This window comes from Martes martes, assembly GCF_963455335.1.
Source record: "Martes martes genome assembly, chromosome: 3".
NCBI classification, from domain to species: domain Eukaryota; kingdom Metazoa; phylum Chordata; class Mammalia; order Carnivora; family Mustelidae; genus Martes; species Martes martes.
In genome coordinates this window covers 160,432,488-160,459,525 of record NC_137890.1, presented here as the reverse complement: position 1 = coordinate 160,459,525, position 27,038 = coordinate 160,432,488, and the positions used below count along the sequence as shown (strand labels likewise).

Below are 27,038 nucleotides of genomic sequence, written 5' to 3'. Positions count from 1 at the left end.
TAGTGGATAAAGCCTAGGGATGCCATGAAATACCTCTCAACGCAATATCCCCCACACCAAACAATTATCAAGTCCAAAATGTGAATAGTGTCAGGGTTGAGAAACCTTAACAGAGAGAGAACAGCATGGCAAGGGTCCTGGGTCAGAAGGGAGCTTATCATGTGTGGGGGACAAACGGAAAGCCAGTGTGGTGAGAAACCCGGATGGGGACAGAGGTAGGTTGGGTTAGATGAGGGAGCACCTTTTAGAGTACAGTGTGGAACCCTGGAATTATCTCCAAAGAAGTGGGCAGCCCTTGGAGAGTTTTGAGCAGGGAACGAAGTTAAGTTCGGTAATGCGCTTAGCACATATAAGCTTTCTAATAAATACTTTCTATCGTCACCACCACCTTTGTATCTTTGCTGCTTTGCCCCCGCCCAAATCCGGGCCTCAGCGCGGCCGCAGTAACTAACTCCTCCTGGCCAGCAGAGGGCGCCGGCCGACACTTGGCTTCCGGCCGCCCAGGGCGGGCCTCCTCTTGCCGTCCCCCTTCCTCCTCTTTTCCCCTCTGGAGAAGTCGGGAAGGTGGCGGTGGTGGTGGCGGCGGTGGAGGCGGAGGCGGTCGCGGCGGCGGTTGTCCCGGCCCGGCAGGTTGGTGTGGCCCGTCAGCCCGCGCTCCACAGCGTCCGCGCCGCGCCCAGCGAAGTCGAGTCGAGCCGAGGCGGCCAGGTCCAGCGCGGGCGGCGCGCGCTGACGGAGGGCGGCGGCCGCGGCCAGGGCGGCCCGTGGGACCGCGGGCCCCCGGCGCAGCGCCGCCCGGCTCCCGCTCCTGGCCCTGCCGGCCTCTTCCCTCGGCGCCGCGGCCATGGCGGCCAGCGCGAAGCGGAAGCAGGAGGAGAAGCACCTGAAGATGCTGCGGGACATGACCGGTCTCCCGCACAACCGAAAGTGCTTCGACTGCGACCAGCGCGGCCCCACCTACGTGAACATGACGGTCGGCTCCTTCGTCTGTACCTCCTGCTCCGGCAGCCTGTGAGTGCCGGGTGGCTGGGCGGGCGTGGGCCCTTCCCCCGTGTTGGGGGGCGGGGAAGCGGGCAGCTGGGCCGGCGGGGGGGTGCAGGCGGCGCGGGAGGCCAGCGGGGGCGCCCGCTCGGGCCGGCGCGGCGGTTGGGGCGCGGGCTCGCGGGGAGGGGCGGCGGAGGGCGGCGGGTGGGATGCGCTCTGCCCTTGCTCCCGGGCTGGGGATGCGCTTTCGGTTTCTCTGGGCGAGGGTCCCGGCCCAGGGCAGTCTTCGTGGGTGGGGCGTGGGCGAAGGTGGGGTCTGTAAGGGGCCCCCGGGGCAAGCATCGCTGTTCTCGGCGGAGCCGGCGCCGTCTCCCTCTGGCCTCCGCTTCTTCTCCAGGGCACTGACCCGATGGGACTGTAGGGGAGACACAGGAGTAGGCTGGGAGGGCCGTGCGGGTCTTTTGTGTGCCCCTCCTCTGGGCGGCCCCGGGTGGCGCTGAGGTTCCCAGTGAGGCACCTGCAAGGCACCCGTAGAGAGGGTGGGGGAGAAGCTAGGTTGGGAAAGGGCAAGGATGGGTAACCTGGTTTTTGTTTTTTGTTTTTTGTTTTTTGTTTTTTTTTTTTACTCGGGTCGAAAGCACCTAGGTCACTGGGAGAAAGCAGGCACTTAGGAGTAGTAGCGGGATTAAAATGTCTTGATGGCAGAGATTTGAATCCCAAGGGAAAAGTTCGAGAGGCTTAATTGCGAGAGAGGGAGGCAGAGAAGCAGATGTGAGATTGTGGGGTTTTAGCTTTATGGTCCAAAGAGAGTCTTGAGTTTGGGGAGAGTTTTAATGGAAATAAGATATTGACTAGAAGCTGTGTCATTGTACATGTGGTAGTGTCTGTAAGACTTTTATCGGTACCGATACAAGGCTGTATACAGAAATTGGGAGAGATGGGAAGACATCATTGCTTCAGAAAAATGGAGACTACTGTCTTGAATTATTGGGATGGTTTGTGTTCTTTGCTTTATTAATTTAGTAAGCTTTATTTTGATAATATTTTTGTTACTTTGTTACTGTGAAATTTTCGTTGGAAAGTTTGTGGATGATTTTTGGAACTGGTAAGTTGCTTTTATGTAGTAGTGACCTTGTATTTAAAGTAGTCACTAAATAGTCTTAAAATCTTTATTACAACAAAATATCTACTTGGGTTCTTTCATTTGTAGCATTTCTTCATAGAAATTAATTTGCGCCCTCCCCCCCCGAAAAAACCTTTGTAAGATTAATACTGAGATGGAGTACATAATATATTAGAAAATTTGTTATTTGGAAAATGCAGGACATGCCCGGCAGTGCTCCATTTGGTTTTTTCCCTTCATGTTGGGCAATAAAGCATTATTATTCTTCCATGAATGTTTTTTCTTCAACAAACATGTACCTGGTGTCTACTGTGTTCTGTGTGAAGCCTTGAGAAGTGCTGATGAATACAGTAAAATCCCTGTTCTTTTGGAGCTACATTCTGCTAGGGGAGATGTTAATATGTAAGTCATTAAATGAGAAAAATGTCTGGGATAAGTATGTATTAAAATAGTATGATAGCAGAGCCCTTGTTTGAGAGGTTACTTTTAAATTATAGTTAGGGAAGCACTCTGAGAAGTTGACAGTGATATTACTGAATTACAACAGAATCGTAGAGCTGGGTGGAATCTAGGAGATAGTCTGATTCATAGTTTTCATTTACAGATAAACTGACATGGGTTAGGCAACTGGTTCTAGAATGAAGCTAACAGTCCAGTGTTTTAAGTGTATTTGATTTTTATTTGCATAGTAAGTATGTCCTCTGTTTACTAGACACAAGATCCTTTGGTACATATGGAATACTTGGTTTGAAAAAAATGTGTGTAGTTACTGTTTTGAATTTCTGGCATTTCTCTGTGGTTCTTCATAAGTCTAGCAGGCAACATTTTCTGCAGCAAAAGTATGAGATTAAGAAATATTTACACATTAACTAAAACCCAAATTTCTCAAGCATTCTATATAAGAGAATATCTCAGTGTAATGACAGTTGTTTATTTTAAAGAATTTAATCTGTGAGAGATAGGACTTCTATCTCCATTCAGGGATAATTTTACAAATGTTTATTGCTTGACTGGCCTATGTCATACATTGTGGGAGGCACTGGTGTTCCTTGGATCCTCTTAGATTTAAGGAGCCTGCATTTTAAATAAACAGTGATGATACGTTGTAATATTTCCTTTCTCTAAATGAGCTATCCCTGAAATATGTAAATGGATAGAAGCTTCACAAAAGATGTGATGCCTGAGCAAAGACCTTTAAAGACAAGATCCATGTGGCTGACTGCTTCATGTTGTTGAACGAATAAGTACTCGTGAGTTGGATAAACCTGGTCTTAAATCCTGGCTTTGCGTATTAGCTGTATGGCATTGGCAGTGTCACTCAGTCTCCTTGAGTTTGAATTTTCTCATCCATGAATATTGAGAAGTTTACCTTGTAAATTTTGGATGTAGATTAGTTTTCAGTATTAGAGATAACATGTGTTTAACATCACATTTTATGCCTGGTATGTGATAGCTGCCCAGTAAATGGGAGGTATTAACAAGGGGGGAAAGGGTATTCCATGAGTAGGGAACAGTATTGGAAAGACATTGAAACAAGATGTAACCCCTGTAAAAATCTGTGAGTTTGGATTTTTCTTTGTTTTAAGTAAGACTTTTTCCAGTGGCTTAATGATGTTGCCTAGATTTCTCTCATCCATAGATGGCTGCTTCCAGCTCCTAGGGCTGCATATTGCCTTATCTTATATTGGTGTCCCAACTTTTCCAGAAGTTCTGCACTTTACTCAGGTCATATAGCTACCTTAAACCAGTGCCCTGATTGGACTCATATTCTACAGTGACTTCATTGGAACAACAAAGATCTCCAAAGAGAAATCTCAAGTTAGAAATCTGGGATTCTTGGGAAGGAAGGGATAGATGCTGGATCAGATGTCTACTGTAGAAATATTGAAGGGATCTATTGAAGCTCCTAAGGATTTCTGTTCTTGAAAAGCAGTAATAAAGGAAAATAATTTGAGAAGAATTGAGTAACTATTGAGTTGAGTAATTATATGTTTGCTATTTTGATGATATGGATACTTGGAAGACAATAATTTTGAAATCAGATTCTGACACTGCCACTAGCATTGAGACTTAGGGCAAGGTATTAAGCCCGGCCACCATGTGTCAGTTAACCTGGATCCATCTCTTCAGCCTTAGTTTCTTTTGTATTAAGAAGATAATGCATAGCTTAAGGTTGGTATAAGGATTAGATTGTACAATTTGAGTAGTTATTGAACATATACTATATGAGAGGATGAGACTAAGCAGTGGATTTACAAAGTATAAAGCTTCTAGCTACCATTGGGAAAACCTGATTGCCTAGAAAATGCTTATGTACAATAAAGAGTATCTGCTGTCATGAATTCTAAATTTTAGAGGTTAGTCATGTACCTTTTATCATTAATTTAACAGTGTCTTTGCTTAAACAAATTGAACAAGCATCTTACTGTTTATTTTACTAGACTCAGAATCTTCTGGGTGACTGTCGTATACTTGTTTGGTGCTCATTCAGAGTATATAACTGAATTCAGTTTGCGGAACTTTAAATTTAGAGGCAGTTTTACTATTTATTACTGAGGTAGAATGGGGGTATTGTAACAGATAGATTTGTCACTTTCTTTCATGTTCTAGCTACCAAAATACTTCAAATAATGAATGGATAGCCTACAACAAAACATTGGCCTTCATGCCGAAGAGCTTTAGTTGATTTAAAGATGAGGTTTAGACCAAATTATTTAACATTAGTTTAATCAGTAAATAAGAATTGTTCATCTTTAAAAGGTGATTCACAAGTTTTTCAGAGAGGGTTTAGGTAAAGTAAAAAATAAATTTAAGAAACACTTTGTCTCAGTTCCAGCTATTTTATGTGGACAGAGTATTTAAAGTGGGGATTTCATAGGTGTATAGATAGAGCTTGATATTAACTTACATGTTGTTAATTTTGTGTGCATTTTGACTTTAATGGTGAATATTGCAAGAATTTTTAAAGTTAGATGAAAAGGCATTTAATTTGTTTTAATACGTTTATTAACATTAGAGTGGATTGAAATCAAATACTTTTTGGAGCTCTGTTTATAATATTCAAGACCTTGTGAGGTTACAGTGGGCAGTGATTTATATCTTTAATTCCTTTTTCTTTCTATTTGATGAGGTATTTTGAAAATATAGTACAATTTCAATTTAGTGTAAGTGGGAAAATTATTTGATCCCATTATGAAAGATCATTTTTAAGCAGATTGGCACTAGTACGTATGTAGGGGATATAACACAGTATTTGTTGAAATGGGAAATATAATAATAATAATGATAACTATTAGTCACATTTATTGAGTGCTAGCTGTGTGTCAGGTGTGATTCTAATAAAAATCTTATGAAGATTCCTCCCCCAACTTCAAATTGTAAAATTTGCTTACATTCTTAAAGCTTTGTTGTGATACCCTGAACTAGGCAGCCAGAACTAATGATGATCCACCACTAACAAAGGTAGATATGTTTCCCATGAATTATTGTAAGTTATTTGTGAATTCTGTAGTTGGGGGATTTAAATAGTAGATTTTAACTTCATGTTTATTTTAAAAGCAAAACATAATTTATGGATGTATGTGCATTTTGCTTTATAGCTGTGCTTTTTCAAAAAAAATTTAAAGGAAGTTAGCTTTTCTTAACTTTGTGTTTTCTTCGAGTTTTATTCAGAAACTGCTGTTGTATATTGTGAGTATAATGGGAATTCGGTGGTACCTGTTTTGAATTTGGCCCAGCTATCTTGCCATGAATGAGTTCTCTTGCTGTTTTCTTTATCTGAATTGTAATTAAAACCTCTCACCCTGTGCATGTAGGATAGATAGTGATTAGATTTATTTGCAAGTAAATAATGTATGTATGCATATATATGTATGTTTTTATATACTTAGGTTTTTAAAATTTTAACATAATTGTTAATTTGCCAGTCTTTTAACGTAACACCTAGTACTTCTCTTTGAATGTGGTTCCACTGATTAGATTCATTGTCCCATTGATATAACCCAGACTCACATCGTGTTTACAGTGTTCAGAATTTTAAGTTACCTTTTTTTTAAAGATTTTATTTATTTATTTGACAGAGAGAGAGATCGCAAGCAGGCAGAGAGGCAGGCAGAGAGAGAGATGGAAGCAGGCTCCCTGTTGAGCAGAGAGCCTGATGTGGGGCTCCATCCCAGTACCCTGAGATCATGACCTGAGCTGAAGGCAGAGGCTTACCCCACTGAGCCACCCAGGCACCCCTAAGTTACTTTTTAAAGTAAGTTGAGTGCTGGATTGTTCTAGATCTTTTTTTCAGTCTTTTTCCAGTTCTTGTTTACAGTTAAGTAACAGCTTTTCATGGTAATTGAATTTAGTTGTCTCTAAAATACTTCGTTTTTATGGAAACAGTTCTCACTTGTGTCAGTATTTCACAAAACACTCACTTCAACTATATATTTACCAAATTCTGTGCCAACTGTATTACCAAGTTATTATATTAAACAACTCTTGATAAACATAAAACTCAGTTGGAAGGAGCAGGACAGCATGCCCTCCTAGCTATGAATGTTTGTTGTGCAGTAGGCCTTTGCTGTAGGTTTTTCAGCAGGGAGGAGAAACATGGATTCACCTCGCAAATTGATTAAGAGGGACTCTTCTATCGTACTGTGAACATCTTCTTGTCCTGGCAAAACTCTTAAGCATATGTGGTATGGTGACATCACATTTTCACTCTTTTCTATACAACATGCATAATGTTCATATTCTTGAGAAACTTCTGCGGAGATATTCAGGACTGGAGCTGTTACCCTTGGCATTTACCCCCAACTCATTAATGCATTTCCCGCTTCATATGGTTAGATTGGTAACTGGTTAGGAATACCCATATATATAAAAGGGGAATCATTCATAACTTTGAGTACTTTAATTAGTAGCATATTCCTTCTGACATCCTTTATAGGCCCACAGGTGAGAGCTCTCTCTTAACACACCCCAATCAGGGGTGTGTTAAGAATGAAATTCATTTACTTCTATTACAGTAAGGATGGGAAACTTGTTTAAATTGTTCAGAATATGAGGAATGATAGGTTTTTTTTGTTTGTTTGTTTTTTGTTCTTTTTATGTTAGAACATACTTCTTTCAAAGACTCCTGAGTAAGACGTGGTCTCTTTTTGATCGGTACTATGCTGTTTTAGAGTGGGGGATTCATAATTACACCTTGCTTTTATTCTGGTTGCTTCTTTTAAGAGATATACTAACTATAGCATGCTCTAAGGAATTTCATCAGGATGATAAGGAAACTTAAAACTATGTATGAGAAGAACATTTGCAGGAGCCAGAAATGTTAGCTTAAAGAAGAAAAGACTAGTGGGTGTGGGGAGCTGTACATATGGTCACTATCTGGGTAATTTTAAAGCCTATATGTGAAAGAGGTAATAGATATATATTCCCTAGGGGGAGATAGGAGACAAGTGTATGGAAGTTACAGAGAAACTTGCATGTTTACAAAAGGAAGAGAGGAATTTTTCTTGTTGTTGTCAAATTCTAAAGATTCTTGTTCTTCCCCCATTTTTTGTTAGACTGTGCAAGCTCTTTGATGGGGAGAGTTAAAATCAGTGGAACTAATAATATGGGAACATGTGAAAACTCTTTGGGAATATGTGAAGACTCTTTCTCTTTTGTCGTCAGAGCTTTATCTCTTACTCAGTTAATCTTGGTGGCTCTAACTTGGAACAATTGTGTTCAGTAGGTAACCTCTACAAAAAGATCTCTGGTGTTTAGTAAAGAGACTTGATACTTCAGAAATTTTAAAAGTTCCTCAAACTTTTTCATCAAAGATAATAATCTGTAAGTGTATGTCAGTTAAATTTGGTTTTGAAGAGCAAGAACTGTTTATCTCCATTCTTGTTTGTGCTCAATTTTTAATTCAATTTTAATTTTTATCAGAAGAACACATGCCTATAATTTAAAAAGGCAAAGGCTTTCAATGAACAACAGTAGTTACCTGTTCCCTTCCTCCATTTCTGATTGCCCTAGACAGTGACTCAACTTTTGTCTGTGCCCTCCTTCTATGTTTACCTTAGTATTTCTAGCTAACACACAGCTGTTTAAAATTTTTTTTCAGTTTGGCTTTATATATTGACTTCTGCTGTACGAGGAGGAAGATAAGGATTTGATCCTCTTCATACTTCTTTTTTCTTTTCTACCTACTGTCTCTACCTCTTCCATATAATGTTATCACAGTTGTTGGCTAAATCACTTATTTGGTATTTGCCTTGTTGCAAGTATACGTATTGTTCTCAGCTGAGTCATACAGTATATTGCTATTATTTTCTTACTTGTACAACCTTTTCCCTCAGGAAGTTTGTACTTGTGTAGTTCTCATCATTTCCTTTTTCTTATATGTATCATTAATAATCATTAAAAAGTCTCTGGCTGAGGCGTAAAACTTCTTTCAGTATCATCATAACATCAGGTACCTGTTTGTTTTAAATTGATAAATCTTTTCTGGGTACTTTTGTCATCTTCTAGTCTGGAAATGCTGCTCTCTAGACCTGCTATGCAGTGATCATCCTGGGACTTTTCTTCTGCCTTCATTCTGGAAATTCTTTTCATGCCTAACCAGTGTTGGACCCTCTGTTTTCAGGACCCCCACATCTCCCTTGGCCTCCTGATTGAAGGTCACTGGGAGATTATTTTGAGAGGTGTATGGCTATAAATGTCTCATCCACTTCATTTTTAAATTGATAGTCTGTACCTATTCATAAGGTGGAAATACTTTATCCTTGAGGTTTTAAGGCAGTGTTTAATTATCTTCATATCCTCAGTATCAATGTTGGGAAGTCTGATGCTATTTTTTTTTTTTTAAAGAATTTATTTATTAGAGGGAAAGAATCTCAAGTGGACCCCATGCTGAGTGCAGAGTGCAGAGCCCAAGTTGGGGCTCCATCCCAGGACCCTGGGATCATGACCTAGGCTGAAACTAAGAGTCAGACTGTTAACCGACTGAGCCACCCAGCACCCCCTGATGCTCTTCTTATTACTGATTCTTTGTGCCCCATTTTCCCCCTCCCTCTTTGGGATTATATATGATCTTTTTTTATTCCTGCTTTTCTGAACTGTACATGGAAACATTTTGGTTAGGTCTTTTGTTCAATATTGTAGCCATTCTTTTGGACTCATTGGTTTGGAAGACATGGGTTTTTTTGTTGTTGTTTTAAGTTCAGAGATATTTTCTCCAATATTCTTTCTTGTTGGTGACTAAAAGAGCCTGGCTGCCATTTTTCTAGGATCCAGGTTGAGGGAGGAGACGAGGGGCACGTAATCAATCATTCAGTAGGTAAAGTCTCAGTTAATTCTTTAATTTTTAACAGGGTGCCTAATAACAGTCCTTAGCTATGCCTGAGTCCGGAGTCTATTTGGATAATCTCTGCAGATTAAATTGTCGTTCAGACTTCTGCCTAGGGCCTAGTAGAGGTAGTCTTGTGGCTGAAGGGGAACTGGAAATTTATTTTTGACCCTATGTGAATCCCCCTGACCTGCCTCTCATTCCTTTAGTGAATCTTTCAGGGGTTCTGTAGTGGGAATCAGCTTCTAGTTGGCCTCTCTCTGAAGGAGCTTCTGTTTTGCTTTTCTTTACTCTGCAAAGTCAGTTATTGTTGGTATATTCATTTTTTATCTTCTAAAACTTGTTACTGGAGACCTATAGTATGCTTTTGGCCTCCTCCCTTATTCTCTGCCCCTCTGTCTCTGCGGGTTAATGCCTTTTTATTCCTTTGCTTTCATTTCAGTGAGGTTTGGAGAGGTTGTGAAGACCTTGGGTTTTGTCGTTTTTTTTTTTTTTTTTTTTTGAGAGGGAAGGAGAGAATGCTTGCGTAGGAGCGCATTAGCAGGGTAGGTGGAGAGAGAGGGGCAGAGGGAGAGAATCTTAAGTAGCTTCCCACCCAGCCCGGATCCTGGAGCTTGATGGCAGGCTCAGTCTCACAACCTCAGGGCCAGAATCAAAGAGTTGGTGCCCCCTCTTTTGGGGGGTGGCACATTTAACTGGGATACCTTAATTAGGTTTAAATTGTTGAGTATTATTTTTTAGATGTCTCTCCTAAGTGTTACAAGGACTTTACAGTGTAGTTTTGTGATTTTCAGGGAAAAAGCAAAACAAAACGAAAATAACAAATGTGGTTTACATTTTGTGTGTGTGTTTTCAGTATTTTAAATGGGGTTCTGGATAGACTAATATTTTGGACCGTCCAGTACATATAGTGCCTTGGCATCAGTAGTTTGTGAAATCTTGATGTCCTGTTAAAGGCATCGTCCATCTGTTGTAGACTTTAAGTATATAATTTTTCTGAATTAAAAATGATTTATATGTAATATTTTTGCTAAATAACTAGGATTGGGATAGATCTAAATGTCAAATTAACTTTATTACTTTATGTCAGGATTAGCAACCACATAAATTTCCACAGTCATTAAAATATTTTAACCAGCTTCTCTCCCAGCAGGAGAAAAGCGATGAATAAAACTAAACAAGCTTTCTTATTCACATCGCATACATTGTTATTTGAGTTGAACAAATGGCTATTTGCAAGATTGTTTGAGGCATAGTTAAGAGCAGCATACTGGTGGACATATGGAATGAGTCACACCATCTGGTTACAGTCATACCTGGGTGGTGGTCGTTAAAACTAAAGCTCCTGGGGATCTGCATATGACTTAATTATACTGCTAAAACATACTGGCTTACTAGTAGGTGACTTTGGAACTTCTTGAAACCAAATAACTGGCAAACATGCTTTCAAAATATCAATACTGTTGTTACTAAATGTGTCATTATTTAATTTTTTTTGCACTAGAGACTTAAAATTTGTATTTTAGGATCTGAAATGGGTCACTGTATTGGCACTACAAAAATGATGTGGCTTACTTGTCCAGCACTCCCATCCAGTAGTTATGACTAATGTCATTACAGTAAGCTGTTTTATAAACATTAAATTCACATGACAGCTAGACTAGACTTAGCAAAAAAAGGGAAGTGGCACCAGCTTCCACAAATACTCCTTTGAAATAACTAGATAAGTAATTCCGTTTTGATTAGATTTCATTCAATTAAATAATCAGATTTGGTAGGTAGAGAAGAAGGTAGGTCCACTAATGAGAAAATATTTAATTAGTGTGAAAATTGTGGTTACTGTGAATGGTAACATAGAATCAAGATGATAGTGTTTTGTTTCTTTAGTTAATCTACATCAATATTAACTTTTTTGGTATACAGTTATATGAGTCTTAATCAGTATGGATTCATGTAACTTCTGCCACAGTCAGCTGCCACCACCCTTGAAGACTCTTAACCCTTATCTGTTCCTAACCCCTGCCAACTACCTATTAATTCTCTCAACATTTTAGTTTTTATTTCTGAGAATGTTACGGAAATTCTGTCTTAAGTATGTAACTTTTTTAGATTGCCACCTTCACTCAGCAGAGTATCTTTAAGATTAATCCAAGTTAGGGGCGCCTGGGTGGCTCAGTGGGTTAAAGCCTCTGCCTTCGGCTCAGGTCATGATCCCAGGGTCCTGGGATCGAGCCTCACATCGGGCTCTCTGCTCTGTGGAGAGCCTGCTTCCTCCTCTCTCTCCCTGCCTGCCTCTCTTGCCTACTTGTAATCTGTCTGTCAAATAAATAAATAAAATCTTAAAAAAAAAAAAAAAAAAAAAAGATTAATCCAAGTTAGTTGCATATTCCAATAGTTCATTTCTCCTTAGTACTGAGTAGTTAGTATTCCGTTGCTTGTGAATTTATCCATTTCCCATTTGAAGGATAGTTGGGTTTCTAGTTTTTGACTCATATGAATAGAGCTGCTACAAATATTTATATACAGATTCTTGGGTGAACATAAGTTTTCCTTTCACCTGGATAAATAAGAGTGGGATTGCTAGGTCATATGGAAATTGTATATTTGATGTTATTTTTAAAAATGGCAGTTTTTTGTTTTGATCTGATTTGATTTTCCCTTTCTACTAGCTTGAAAGCTGTAAATTTCATGTACTTTCATGGTCATCATTGAAATTTAATTCTCCATATTGACATTCTAGAGTTAATCAGTATTTTAACCTTTCCGTAATAACACAAGGTCTTTAAAAATACAAAGTACCCTCGCTTAAGGGCTGTTGTTGGTGAGATATTAAATTTGTCCCGGTTCTTCCTCATAAATTGGACATTTTAAAATCAGATGATGTTTGGTTTTACCTAAAGATGTTTACCAGTTTCTTTCCTTACCTCTTTGCATTTCAGGACCTTCCTGGGGTCCTTCTTCTATAATCTATATTTTTTCAGTGAGGATCTCCTGGGGTAAACTCTGGGTTTTTGTTTATCTGAAAATATTATTTTGATCTTATATTTTCAGAGATAGTTTTGCTGGGTTCACAACTGTTATTTTTTTCTTACTACTTAAAGATAATGTTTTGTTATCTTTTGGTTTCTATTGAGAAGTCTACTTTTAGTCAAATTTTGTTTTCTTGGTCTTTTCTGTCTGACTGCTTTTAAGATTGTTCTGTGTTTGAAGTTTCAACAAAATGTTTCTGAGAGTGGGTTTTATTTATCTTGTTTTTGATAAGCTATAATCCCTGTATTTGTAGATGCATGCCTTTCACTGGATCTGAAAAATCTCAGCCGTGATCTCTTCAAATATCACCTCTCTTCATTTTTTTCATTTACACTCTCAAAAGTAAAGAGTGTTGGTTAGAGGGCAACTGGGTGGCTCAGACAGGTTGAGTGTCAGACTCTTGGTTTCGGTTCAGTTCATGATCTCAGGATCTTAAAACCTGAGCCCTCATTGGGCTCTGTGCTGAGTGGGGAGTCTGCTGGAGATTGTCTTTCTCCTCCCCTTGCTCGCTTCCCATGCCCACTCTCTTTCTCTCAAAATAATAAATCTTAAATTAGAGTGTTGATTAGATATGTTAGACCTTCTAATATCCTTTTTTCTTCCTTCTGTCTTAGTCTGTGCTGCTTTCTGGATGGTTTTTTCCTGTCTTTTAATTCGCTAGTTTTCTAATCTGCTCTTTACCTTCTTTGTTGAGTTTTTAATTTCCACATTTATAATTTTTCATTTCTAAAAGTTCTGACTTTTAAAGTGCATGGTTATCTAATAACTTCATATATCTTGTTTATTTTTATGCTGTCTTTTATTTATTATAATGTTTCCTATATACTATATTTTCTGTTTTGTATTTGATCATTCCAATATCTAAAGTCTTCGGGAGAGGTCAGTCTAAAGATGTTTCTACTGACAAGCTCAGTGTCATGTTTTGTTGCTGTGTGATGATTTTTATTAAACTTAATTTTTCCAAATCCTGAGAGCATAAATGGAAACTACGTTCCTTCTGAGAGGATTTGCATATTCTTCTGCTGGGACCCAGGGATACTACAGCCTGAAGCAGCTTTATTTCTTATCCAGGGTCTTAGGTTTAACAGGTTTGTCTCAGGTTCAGCTCTGTCGTCTTGTCTTAGCTGTTGTTGATTGGTATTTGCCTTCTGAGCAATACTAAATTTTGGGTATAAAATGTGTCACTCTTCTGGTTTTAGCTCAGTTTTTAATTTTTTTTTTTTTCCTTTTGGGTAGGGATCCTTAGAGATTTCCTTTACTTTGTAGGTAGCTCAACAATATGTTAGGATTTTTTTGTTCATTTTGGTTTATAACTTACGGAGTATCTCTCATATTTTAGCAGAGGAAACTTTTCAGAATATCCGGTCTGCCATACAATTGAAAGTAGAAATTGGATGAGATTAAATGGGCCTTATAGGTACTTTATAAATACTAATTTTGTTCTGCCTTATTAACTTACATTTTGCCTATGCATTTGTATTAAGCGTGCTTGACATAATACAGTTCCATGTTGTTGTTGTTGTTGTTGTTTTTTGTGGACACTTTCCTTAGTATTTTCTAATTTAAGTTTGATATGTACAATACAACTTTTAAGCTTGTATTATTTATTTTGCTATCATTTCATAGAAAAAAGTGTACATTTCTATTTTCTGTTCTTCTGAAAATAATGACTTATGGGAAAATTCCAACTTTTTTATTGTGTATAGGGTGAATGTGTAGAGAGTTTTGTAGATGATTAAACCTAGGTAGGGTTTATATTCGATAAAGATCCAAAGGAATTCCAGTAATTTCTTTAGCTTGGCAATTAACATTTGGCATATTTAGAGCAGTGATTCTCAACTAGAGGGATTTTGCTGCCTGGGGGGGACTTGGCAGCATCTGGAAACATTTTTTTGTTGTCCCTACAGGTTGAAGATGCTACTGGTATTTAGTGGGTAGAGGTTGGGGATGCTGCTTTACATCCTACAGTGCACAGAGCAGCTCCTTTGCAATAAACAGTGACCTGGCCCAAATGTCAGTAGTGCCCGAATTGAGAAACCCCTGATTTAGAGAAACAAAGTGAAGATAAGGTGTTGATGCTGGTAGATATATTTGGGAAGAAAGGCTTTCCAGTTTTTTAAGAAAAAATGAAGGAAAGCCTTAGAAAGGAAAATTGTTCTCCCCTTCCCATATTTTCTTTCTCTAATTCTTCAGCACAGACATTCACATCCGTATCGCCAGGACTTGAAAGTCCAATATCTTTGACTACTGTTACTAGTCAGTTGGACTCTGTTATTTCTTGCTGTTTCTTTTTCCTGTTATAGAATAATGCATATTCATTGTGGAAAACTTGGAGAGAATAGAAAATTATAAATAGAAAAAAAAATCATCCTATCCCTATCATTTATATGCAAGAACTGCTTAACATTTGGGGATATTTAGTTTGTTTTCTTTGCAGATATTTTTTATATAGTTCTGAGAATACTATATAATTTTCATCCTAAAAATTAAAATATAACCATAAGTGTGCATAATGTTTACAATGTTATTGTCATTTAATCACTTCCTCTTTGATACTGAGGTGTTCCTGATGTTTTCCTGTTATAAATCCTGTTTGATGAACATCTTGGAGATAGCTGTGTTTCAGATACCTGTTTTGTTAAAGGTTACTACTAGGTCAAAAGGTGTGAATGAGGTTCTTTTCTTGATACAGATTGGTGAATTTATCCTACCTTAGTGTATGAGACTATCAGCTTTCACTTTGGACTTAACTTTTTTTAACGGAATTATTTTATAAGCATGTAATATCTTTATAAAGCTTTTGGAGACTAAACGGGGAAAAATCCAGGTATATCGTTGCATTGAGAGTATGGTTAATCTGCCTGGGTAAATGGGATATAAAAGGGCGATTAGAGAAGGCAACATGAACAAATGTAAAATTTCCTTGGAGTTACGTAATTTGTATAATTACTGTGGCCTGGCAAAATTGTGTCTTGCAGTTGTGTAAATTGAGTCCTATTTTAAATGCACCGAGTCAGCTCACTTAGGTCCTGTAGTAAATGTTCTTGTTTAGTGGGAAAAAAAATGTCTTTTCATAGTTTGGTTATGAGTTCATTCTGGTTGTATTTGTTTTGTAAGTTCAAAATTTTGTCACATATTTAAGTAGTATGAATGCCTTCTTTATGCATAAGTAGACCCTGTGATACCGTAGGGCCATGATATTTGTGAGTGAATAAGCTATACACTGTACTGCTCTTATGAGGGGACATCTGTATAATATAACTAAAAAAGAATCAGAGGTTTTCTCATTTAATGTTCTGAGAAATACAGGGGCATAATTCTGTGCTCTAAAATTTCTTATCCAAAACATAAGCCATTTTAATAGTGCTTGGCATTTTCTCATTAGAAAATTATTACTTTGCCTTTTCCTTTTTTAAAAAGGATACTGTAAGAGAGGTGGAAAAGTAAACGGTTGGCTGGAATAAAGAAGGATGTATTAGGAAATAAGGAGAGACAAAGTTGCTAAGTTAGAGGGAGGAGTAGTAAAATTTAAGAGAACAATTAGTTAATTCCTTCTTAAGTTATTTTGGAACAAGGTAGGATGTAATTACACATCATAGATTAATAAGCTTTCCTGAAAATGGTGAATCCAGTCTTGTTCTCATAATATAGATGAATTGGAAAAAGAAACCTACTGCTTTAAATGAATAATGGCTTTCCTACATTTTCACTTTAGGAAATTTGGAAGATAACTTTTATTTTTTATTTTTATTATTTTTTAAAGATTTATCTATTTTATTTTACAGAGAGAGAAACGTGTGAGTGGGGGGAGTGGGTGGGAGGAAAGAATCTCAAGCAGATTCCCACTGAGTGCGGAGCCCAGGGTAGGAGCGTGGGGTGGGGTGGGGCGGGGCTTGATCTCACAACCCTGAGATCATGGCTAGAGCTGAAACCCTGAGTCAGATGCTTAACCAGCTGAGCCACCCAGGTGCCCCCTTGGAGATATTTCTGAAGCCTTAATTTATGATTGCAGACTTACTTGAAAATAATTCATTCTTTAGTTTTTTTCATAGCGAAGTTCGTAAGTTTACAAGGATGAAATTGCTGTACTCAGTTTCTTCTACTGTGCAGTCTTTGTTTCTGTATCTTGTAACATAATCAAGAGTTAGAAATAAATGAGTTAGTTTAAAATTTAAACAAAACAAAACAGCAACAAAACCCAACTTAACGTTTTCCTTCTTCAAAATATGAAACAGATAAAAGTGCTTTGCCCCCATTCAAAGCATATTCAAAAGATGTACCATCTATCTCTGACAGTTCTGTCAGAGAGAGAGGAGTGGGATATTATAATTGAGGACCTTCTGTTCTGAATTTCCCTTATTGTTGAATTACAACATTGTGAGTTTCTAGGATTATTATACACCATATTTATTCAAAAATGTTTTCAGGTTATTTTTGGAAGACCTTTGGTTCATTTATTGTTTTACATCATTATTAAATCTCTCAATTAGCATGATGACTATGACAAATTATGTAAAAGTATTAATAATCTGTTCTAGAACTTGGATTCCAAATGAGGCCTTTGGCAGAGGACATGACTTAAACATAATTTTATGAAACTTTGCATAGATTACTTGCTACTTTGCATAGATTATTTAACCCTTATTTTTGTAGGTGGTAGAGTATTATATATACTCTATGTTATAGTTGGACAATATATATATAGTTGGACATAATATATAACATATGTTATAGTTGGACAAAATGTAAATAATTTTTACTCTTCTCTGAGTGCTTTTCTATCAGTTTTTTATGTGCACTGTAAACATCATCAAGAAACAGAGATGGGGCGCCTGGGTGGCTCAGTGGGTTAAAGCCTCTGCCTTCGGCTCAGATCATGATCCCAGGGTCCTGGGATCGAGCCCCACATCGGGCTCTCTGCTCAGTGGGGAGCCTGCTTCTTCTTCTCTCTCTCTCTGCCTACTTGTGATCTCTGTCTGTCAAATAAATAAATAAAATCTTAAAAAAAAAAAAAAGAAACATAGAGATAAAGTTCTCTTAAGGCCATCTATACAGAAGGGCTTCAAGAGTGTAAAAGAACTTCAGAGGCATTTAATCATGTATCCAGGTATTTCTCGAGTTCCCTCATGTCTTTAAGTTTCTTCTTGAGCACTTAAATTACTTTCTGAGGTGATTGAAAATGTCCTTTATTATAAATTTTTATTTGAATTGAAGGAGAGGTGAGACTTCATTCTTATGGGTTAATAATTTCCAGTTTTCTTGGGTTAGTTTTCAGTTTTCAAATCATCCTCAAGCTTAAAGTAATGGCTGTTTGATTAGAATATTTGTATAGCTCCAAACTTAGCAAAATATTGTCATTTTCTTAGGAAATGTGAAAATATTTAAATGGTTAATTACTTTTTGAATTCTTTACCATAGAGCTCTTACATAATCTTCTTCCATTAGAAACACAGTAAAGTAATATTTTATTTCCTAGAAGCTCATGTGTTACAGGTGCCATGTGTTCCTAACTAGATGGCACTTGAATTTATATTTAAATGCATTATTTAGTGTGAACCTAACTTACCTTGACACATCTGTTATGGGGGTTAATAGTTTAAAATAATTTTTAAATACTTTTAGTTTATAAGTGAATACTGTTCACTTTAAATGTTTAAATGTGCTAGTTAAAAATGTTTTATACTGATGTGTAATTTTTAAGATACATAGTAATAAATTTGTAAATATTTTATCTTTTAGGAGAGGGTTAAATCCACCACACAGGGTGAAATCTATCTCCATGACAACATTCACACAACAAGAAATTGAATTTCTGCAAAAACACGGAAATGAAGTAAGTGTTTTTACAATTTTTAACTTTTTGTTGGCAGTCATTTTAATAAGATTTAATAAGTTGCCTAGAATGGTGAATCTTGCTGTCTGAAAAGTTATCTTTGTATTCTGTATTTAGATATTTTAGAATTATTCACTTCATAATGTACTTAGAATTAATATCTACTAAATATCTAATAAATGCCTTTCTCCTGAGGTGAAACATGTATCTAAAATTCATCAGTGTTGAATGTAAAAGGCATTTTTGGAGGACATCTAGTATTGGAGTAACCGTTAGTCTTTGCTTTAAAAGGACAAAAGAGAGAGAACGAGAAAGAGAAATAACTTTGTGGTACTGTAGTAAACTTCTGTTAGGCCGTTGTGTGATCAGCTTTTACTTGAGGTCCCCTCATGCCTTATTATTATATGCCGAACTTTCTGTTGAGCAGGTGCTGGGAGGAAAGGGCGCTGGCAGTGTTGGGGGCAGCCCATCATTAAGGGGAACCCAGTAAGAATTTGGAGAGGAGCTTTTTCCTTCTAACTCTGCTTTAATGGGTTTCCAGTAATTGCATTCTGATTGTTGCTTTCTTGTTTTTGGTTTTATGTTTTTACCATGCTGTTGGTAAAAGTGATGATCTAATAATTGAAAAAACTATAAAATTGACAAGAAAAGTGGGCATTTTGGGATAAGATTGAGCCAGTCATCCTAACTGATTAATAATAACCATTATTCCTTATTTAATGGGAAGGAAATATTACTTTAGTTATACTATTCTGCTTGCATATTTTTGATATAATAGGAAGAAAGTTGTTGTAAGATTTTATTAGCTTTAATCTTTTTCACCCTGAGATGTTATATGTAAACATTTTATAATTTTCCTCTCTTTCTTCCTTAACATTTTGATAGTAATATCTTAAACTTGCTTGCCTTCTTGTTATGCACATGTCATTTTGGCTCTAAAACAGTGAAGAAGTATAAATTAAAAACTATGAAATACTTAATACATGATATAGAGAAGTAAACACACTATTTTGCTGATAAAAAATTATTTTGCATAATCAACTTCCAGACTGATGTGGGAAAAATCTAAAGCTAGAGGAAAGGGCAGAAGATTTGTAATGGCTGTAAGTATAGAATAATATATTTACCAATTGAAATACAGTTTGAACTATTTATATATAAAGTTTGAGATTAGACCCATAGTGTAAACTTCTGGTTGCACTCTTAGAATGTTGGCCTAGAGTGCAAAATTTTGGACATCAGAATGTGGAGTTAGAAATAAATATTATTCTGGGGGCACCTGGGTGGCTCAGTGGGTTAAGCCTCTGCCTTTGGCTCAGGTCATGGTCTCAGGGTCCTGGGATCAAGCCCCGCGTCGGGCTCTCTGCTCAGCAGGGAGCCTGCCTCCTCCCCCCTCTCTGCCTGCCTCTCTGCCTACTTGTGATTTCTCTCTCTCTGTCAAATAAATAAAATCTTAAAAAAAAGAAAAATATTCTGTTCTTAAATTAAAAATCTAAATTCAGAGTATTTATTCAGATAAATTCAGAGTTGTAGAACTAAAAAAGTAACAGTTCATTGGAGAAGTAAGTAAAAACATCTGTACCTGTCAGGAAGTAGCTAAGTTTGGGTGAAAACTGGTCTCCACATACTAAGATTGAAGGAACCTTTAATTTTGGTAAGAACGCTTAACATAAGATCTCCTCTCTTAAAAAAGTTGCAAGTATCAATACAGTATTCTTACAAAGAGGGATAGTGTTGTACATTAAGTCTTTAGAACTTCCTCATCTTGCGTAAGTAAAGTTTATACCCACTGACTAGCAACTCCCCATTCCCCCTTCTGAGCCCTTGCCATTTGCCATTCTGCTTTCTGCTTCTATGAGTTTGACTGTTTCAGATACCTCATGTAAGTGGAATCAGACAGTTTTTGTCCTGCTGTGAGTGGCTTATTTCAGTTAGCCTTGTGTCCTCAGGTTTCAATCATGTCAAATATAGCAGTCATTAAGATTGATAACACAATAAATTTAGAATATATACAAAGAAATCCTTGATTTTGAGCAACTCATATCAAAATAGAAGCAGAATGTAAACTTAGAGATGACTGGAATGGTTTCATGAATATTAATCCTAAAAAGAGTTGTGCAAATTGATAGGTCACTTAAACACTCACCAAGGCAGTTGCTGTGCTAGGTACTGCAGATGCAGTTATAGGCATTTCTCATAGGCTTAGCTGACAGCTTAAAAATCTAGTTGGGGGGGTGCCTGGGTGGCTCAGTGGGTTAAAGCGTCTGCCTTGGCTCAGGTCATGATCCCAGGGTCTTGGGATCGAGCCCCGCGGCGGGCTCTCTGCTCAGCAGGGAGCCTGCTTCCTCCTCTCTCTCTCTGCCTGCTTCTCTGCCTACTTGTGATTTCTGTCTGTCAAATAAATTAAAAAAAAAAAAATCTAGTTGGGGACACAGATAATGTAACAGTGATAGCATGTGTTAGTTAATTAACGGTAACAATAAAAAGTTTCAGAAGTATGAATATGGGAAGAGGCTCAACTTGATGGTGAAAAGGAGAGGATTAGAAGATCTCATAGAGGTAAAACGGTTAGGACCTAAGCTGGCAGGAAGATACTGGTTTGGTTCATTTGTTTTTAAGTTTGTTTATAAGTAATTTCTACATCCAGCGTGGGACTTGAACTCAAGACCCTGAGATCAAAAGTCACATGCTCTTTTGACTAGCAAGGTACCCTGTGGCAGGAAAAGATACTGAAGGCAGATCAAACACAATGCACAAAGGAGAAGGGAAATTTATGATAGTTCATACTATTAGAAAATATACCAACTTTTTAAAAGTTTTTTAAGAAAGACACACACACTTTGTGTCCTTAAGAACATCTTAGAACCAAAGTATTGGGCTGGGTATATTTAATTCTTAACAATAGTAACAGTATCTGTGTTTTTAAAAACTTAAGAGATGTATAGAAGGTGAGGATTGATATGAAGTGCAGAATGGTTAACAACTTAAAAACTTCATAGACTTCAAATGCAGTTGCTTCATTATCAGTTTACTTTATTTAAACATTTAAATCATAAGTATAACATGCATAGAGAAAAGTATACAAATCTTAATTTTTCATTTCAAAACATGTTGCCATATTCTTTGTGTCATCTGTCAGTAGTTTGGAAAGGGCCATACTTAATCACTTACATTTTGGTTTAAAAAGATACTACTGTTGGGGCACCTGGGTGGCTCAGTGGGTCAGGCCTCTGCCTTCGGCTCAGGTCATGATCTCAGGGTCCTGGGATTGAGCCCCACATCGGGATCTCTCCTCGGCAGGGAGGCTCCTTCCTCCTCTCTCTCTGCCTGCTTCTCTGCCTACTTTTGATCTCTGTCAAATAAATAAATAAAATCTTAAAAAAAAAAAAAAGACACTACTGTTATACATCTTGTGCATGAATGGGTCATGCCTGAAGAGGAGTGTTTCACCAGTTAACAGAGAGTAAACTGACTGTCAGCAGTCCGGGTTCTTTTACTCCGTCCAGGGGGCTTAGTGTTCTGAGGGCCCTATTTGGTTCATGATTCCAGTATTGCAGGCTTAAGCAGGTAAGCGCAGTGGTTGTTGGATGACTCACAGAGTGATAAATTAATCTATGTTATACATGCTTTGAATGTTCCTCCATACATTTATATGTAGGAAAACCTGTGCAGTCATCTGTGTTTAATCTGTTTTAATGCTTGCATTACAGTTGTGAACAACTTGCCAAAGAAAATCATGCTGCCAAATTCAGAAAAAAGAGTAGGAGGGCACTGCCAAGTTATAGGGCAAAGGACATGGATACAGGGAAGCCATTTAATTCACCATCAGCACAGTGGCCTAGCACATGTGTATATCTAGGGAAGATTTCAGTTTTCCTTCAGTACTGTATTATGAATTGTTCATTGTTTTTGGAAAATCTCAAAACTGATGGCAGTGCCACTTACGGTATTTGAGTCATTAATAAAGTACATCTGTATTGGTCTGTAAGCTGTGGTAAGCAAATAAAGTTATTACTATTTATAAGCATGTACCAAGGACATGCTTAGTATTTATAAAAATACATCATTAGTTTCTATATGTGTAGTTTACAAAATACTTGAATATTACTTTAGTTTTCTCAGACTCCTAAGTGTGTTCAGTGGAGCAGATATGTACATTATTACATTATAGACCATAGTATGTCAGATGTTAGTAAAATATTTTGCGGTGAAGCACTTTGTATTTATTTGAGGAAATTGTTTTAACTTTTTTTTTCCCAAAGTAAAATATTTTACAAAAAAAATCCACATATTTATCTTGCAATACTTTCTTTTATATCATGATGTTAACTTTGAAAAAAATCTTTAGTGGTTTTCCTCATCTATCCTCTTTTGTGATATTGTGGGTAATTTATGGTCCTCTAGTTGAAGGAATTTCACTATTGGATTAACTTCTGATTATTAAAGTTAATGGAAGGAGGGCTGGTGATCAGAGCTATACATAATTCAATAAAAAGAAAATGTATTTGTAATTTTATTTTGAAGCATCAGTTTTTCTTTTCTGGTAGCAAATGAACTCTTCATAATTATGTTTTAGGCCTGAGAATAAAAGAGTTACTACTGATGCTCCACAGACATACAGTCTACACAGAGAAAATCATGCGTTGTTGACAGTATTTGATTATTTTTATGCTAGATTATTAAAAATAACCCACAAAACAAACTACTGCTTTTTAAAAAAATCCTTCTAAAACAATAAACCCATAAAGTAAGGTGTTCTTCTCTGTTAACGATTATGATGGATTCATTTTTCATTTTTGAAGCAGAGATTCATTAATCACCTTCTGTATACCAGGGACTGTCCCCTTGGGTACCAGAGATACAGGGATAATCAAAAGCAGATATGATTTTGCCCTTATATAACACTTAGAGTTTAGTGGGGGGAGAGAGACAAGAAAAATCATTTCTGTCAATTCCATTTTGGTTAAAGAGTGAGAAAGGGTGCCTGGGTGGCTCAGTTGTTAAGCATCTGCCTTCAGCTCAGGTCATGATCCTAGAGTCCTGGGATCGAGTCCCATGTCAGGCTCCCTGCTTGGTGGTAGGCCTGCTTCTCCCTCTTCCACTCCCCCTGCTTGTGTTCCCTCTCTCTCTCTGTCTCTCTGTCAAACAAATAAATAAAATCTTTAAAAAAGGGGGGAGCAGATTTCAGTTGGGAGTTGCAGGTGCTTTCAGAGTGCAGAGACATAGTATTTTTCAGGATGGTATACTTATGATTAAATAGGCCTTATTTTATGAGACAAGTTATTCAGAGCTTTTGGGCAATTAAATTGTATCTTTGGGAGAGATTGGAGCCATTTATAACCACAGGCAAGCACTACCACAAAAAAAATTAGTTTCTAAAAAAAATTTAAGATTCTAAATTCACATGCTCTGATAGTTTTGCTGTAATATCCAGGTATCATTTTATGATATGTTATATATACCTAGTCTGTTATGAGGTTAAACAGCACACTAGGGTTATTTCCTAAATCATCCCATCCTGTAATCTATAGTACGTGATGGTGATTCTTTATACAAAATCGTGGACTCTGAAAAGTAGAAAGCCAATATTAGGAAGATTGTTTAGGACATTATCAGAGCAAAGACAGTGAGTTTTTGAATGACTTGTGAATCAGCTTATGGAAATAATCATGTAGCTTCAAAGTATTGTATTCATTTCTTTTTTTTTTTTTTTTAAGATTTTATTTGTTTGAGAGAGAGAGGGAGAGCGCACGAGCACACAAGCAGGGAGAATGGCAAAGGAGAAGCAGGCTCCCCACTGAGCAAGGAGCCCGATGCGGGGCTCAGTCCCAAGACCCCAGGACCATGACCTGAACCAAAGGCAGATACTTAACCGACCGAGTCACACAGCCACCCCTAAAATACTTTGAAGTCAGGCAACCTATGAAAGCTTTTAGTGTAGTTTTTGCCAAATAATGTAGATATTCAGATGTTTATTGAGTCAAAATCTGAGATAATAGAAATTATAGGGGAAGGATTATCAATATTTTTACTTCCTGCACTGAGTGGTTTTATTATTAGAAAGATTTTTTTAGTTTTCATAGAGTTTAAAAGTGTCATATACATTAATATTTGTTTTATGTATTTAAACTCTGGGGATGTTTTAACCTTTATGGTGAGCTTAAATAATAATAGCAAAAGTTGGCTCTTATTTTAGTAACAACATATTCAATGTCATTATTGAGCACAGAGCTAAGTTACAGACTCATTATTCCAGTATCTACACTTACTGTGTTGCTTTTAGCAGAAGTTCGTAAACTATTTCTATAAGGGACCAGTAAATATTGTAGGCTTTGTGGGCCATCTACATGGTCACTGTTTCATATCCTTGTTTGAAAAAAACGTTTAAAAAAAATAATCCTTTAAACATTTAAAAACCATTGTTAGATCGGGGCAGTGCAAGAGCAGGCCGGTGGCCCAATTTGATCTACAGGTGGTGGGCTTAAGATTCCTGGTCTGTGGCATTCCAAAGTTTTCTTTTCTCAATGTAAATCCTTTTATAACCTTCCTAGTTAATCTTGCTTCATTCCCAGCAGAAATGTTTTAACTGTAGTGATCTCTGTTTTGTTTTCCATATTTGCTGTCTGTATTCGTTTTCTTGCCATCTTGCCTATGCTGTTTTATTCATTGTGAATCTTTTTTTAAGTCCTATCAAATTTTTACTCTCCTATCAGGTCTTCCAAGAATATTGTGGCTGATAGGGACAATAAAACCCCCACTCATACTTTAAAAATTTATATATATATTTATATGTATGTGTGTGTGTGCGTACACATGTATATACACACGTGTGTGTGTGTATAGTATTCACTATAAGATACTGCACAAATTTTTTTTTAAGATTTATGTATTTGAGAGAGAGAGCCAGAGAGAGAGTTGCACGAGTGAGTGGAAGGGAGGGGCAGAGAGAAGGCGAAGGTGAGAATCTCAGGCAGACCACCCCACTGAGCAGAGAGTCGCACATGGGGCTTGATCCCAGGACCCTGAGGTCATGACCTGAGTGGTAATCAAGAACTGATCACTTAACTGACTAAGCCCCCCAGGTACCCCTACCCAAAATTTTTATTGCTCTTGTAGTTCTTCTGTGTTGGTTTTACTACCCTTGGAACATTAGAGACATTTCTGTGGCATAATCTTATATACCTTTTCATTATGTGTACAGCAGTGAGAAGGTACAATACTATATAGCCAAGGGAGTTTGAAACTTAAGATTCATGTGAGTTTCATTGGAATTACTCTTAGTAAATTTTTTTTAATATTTATTTTTTTGTGTGAAAAGTCCTGGGTGTAACTCTCCAGAGATTCTCATCCTGGATGAGGTAAAGGACTATTTGCATTTTTGGCCAGAACCTGACTGTGATTCTGAAGCTGAGGGCTAGGGACCACCATTTGAGACAACCAGTATAGCAACTAAAGACACCTGACTAGGACTCAAAATAATCTGTGGTCTGGTTTCAGCACCACTAATAAAATGAATCTTGTCACTTTGGGCAGACTGCTTTTCCTGAGCTTTGTTTTCCTTTGTAATCTGTGAGAAGTACCTGTTTTGTACCTTTGTTTTGTATATATTGTAACATGCTCTTTTCCAGTGGAGATTGAAAACCCAGAGTATTGAAGAAAGACCTAGATGTTAGGTTGTAACTACTGTTCTGAGCATTTATTTAACTTTTTTTTTGCATTGGTATCCAAGTTCACATGATTTATTTCCTTGTAGTTTATTGGCCTCAGCCATTTTAGCTTCTTTTTATCTCAGCTTTTTGTTTGTTTCTTGTTATTAGTGTGTTATCTTTTTAAAAACTTATTTGGATTTAATTAAAAATAGAAATTATTAGTCGTTTTTGTTCCTTTTAAAACTTTTTGTTATGGAGATGTTCATATATCTATGCAGGTAGACAGATGATATAACAAACTTCTACCAACTCATGGTCTTGCTCCTTCTTTATTGTTTTGAAGCAAATCTGAGACCTATAATTTCATCTGTAAACCCTCCAGCGGTGTTATCTCTAAAACACAAGGACTTTAAAAAAACATATAATCACAATATATACCATTTTCTCATCCATAAAAATTAATAATAATCTAGTTATCTAGCAAGTATTCAAATTTCTTTCATTTCATAAATTTCATTTTTTTCCTTCTTGTAAGAGTTTGTGTAAATCAAAATACAAGTAAGGTCCACATGCTGTGAGTGGTTAATATGGGTTTTGAAACTGTATTGCTGATAAAGGATCAGAGACTAGATGATCACAGTCTGACCAGGCAAATTCCTGGGCCCTGTATCCCTTGGACTCAGGGAACAAGCCAGTTTTGCTTCTGAGAGCAAGGGCCTCAGACCAGTGGGGCTGGATAACCTGTAACCTGGGGGCCCTGCCATCTTATGTCCCCGGGAAACATAACAGCTCAGATTACTTTAGGCCTTGCAGTCAAACCTACAGCACAGGTACCCTGTGGCACACCTTTAAGGCATAGTCCCTCATCCATGTTTCCTCCACTGCTCCAGCGTCAGCTGCTGTACAGCTTCCTCATGATTGATGTTTAATTCTTAACTACAGAGCAGGAAGTCTGTTTGGCTTCTGTGGTAGCAACTGGCATTCATCTTGGCAATACAGGGTGCCATCTGGTTGTGGGGTACTTTATAAACTGGTAAGAAGAAAGTTGAAACAGGCTCTGGGCCCCTAGATTTTTGAGGAATTGGTGATGACATT

General features: G+C 37.4%; 1 protein-coding gene across 2 annotated transcripts in view; it reads left to right on the top strand.

The window, feature by feature from the left end:
* Nucleotides 1-555: 555 nt before the first annotated feature.
* Nucleotides 556-27,038, top strand: part of AGFG1 (ArfGAP with FG repeats 1) — a 75,169-nt gene continuing 48,686 nt past the window's right edge. Inside the window, exons 1-3 of one of the 2 annotated variants that reach the window (XM_080799106.1) lie at nt 556-700; nt 790-1,011; nt 18,201-18,294. In XM_080799106.1, coding sequence (XP_080655232.1) covers nt 845-1,011; nt 18,201-18,294 — 261 coding nt within the window. In that variant the 5' untranslated portion in view covers nt 556-700; nt 790-844. Of the gene's footprint in view, nt 701-720; nt 1,012-18,200; nt 18,295-27,038 lie in introns of those variants that run through there. The other variant, XM_080799107.1, reaches the window with a different exon arrangement.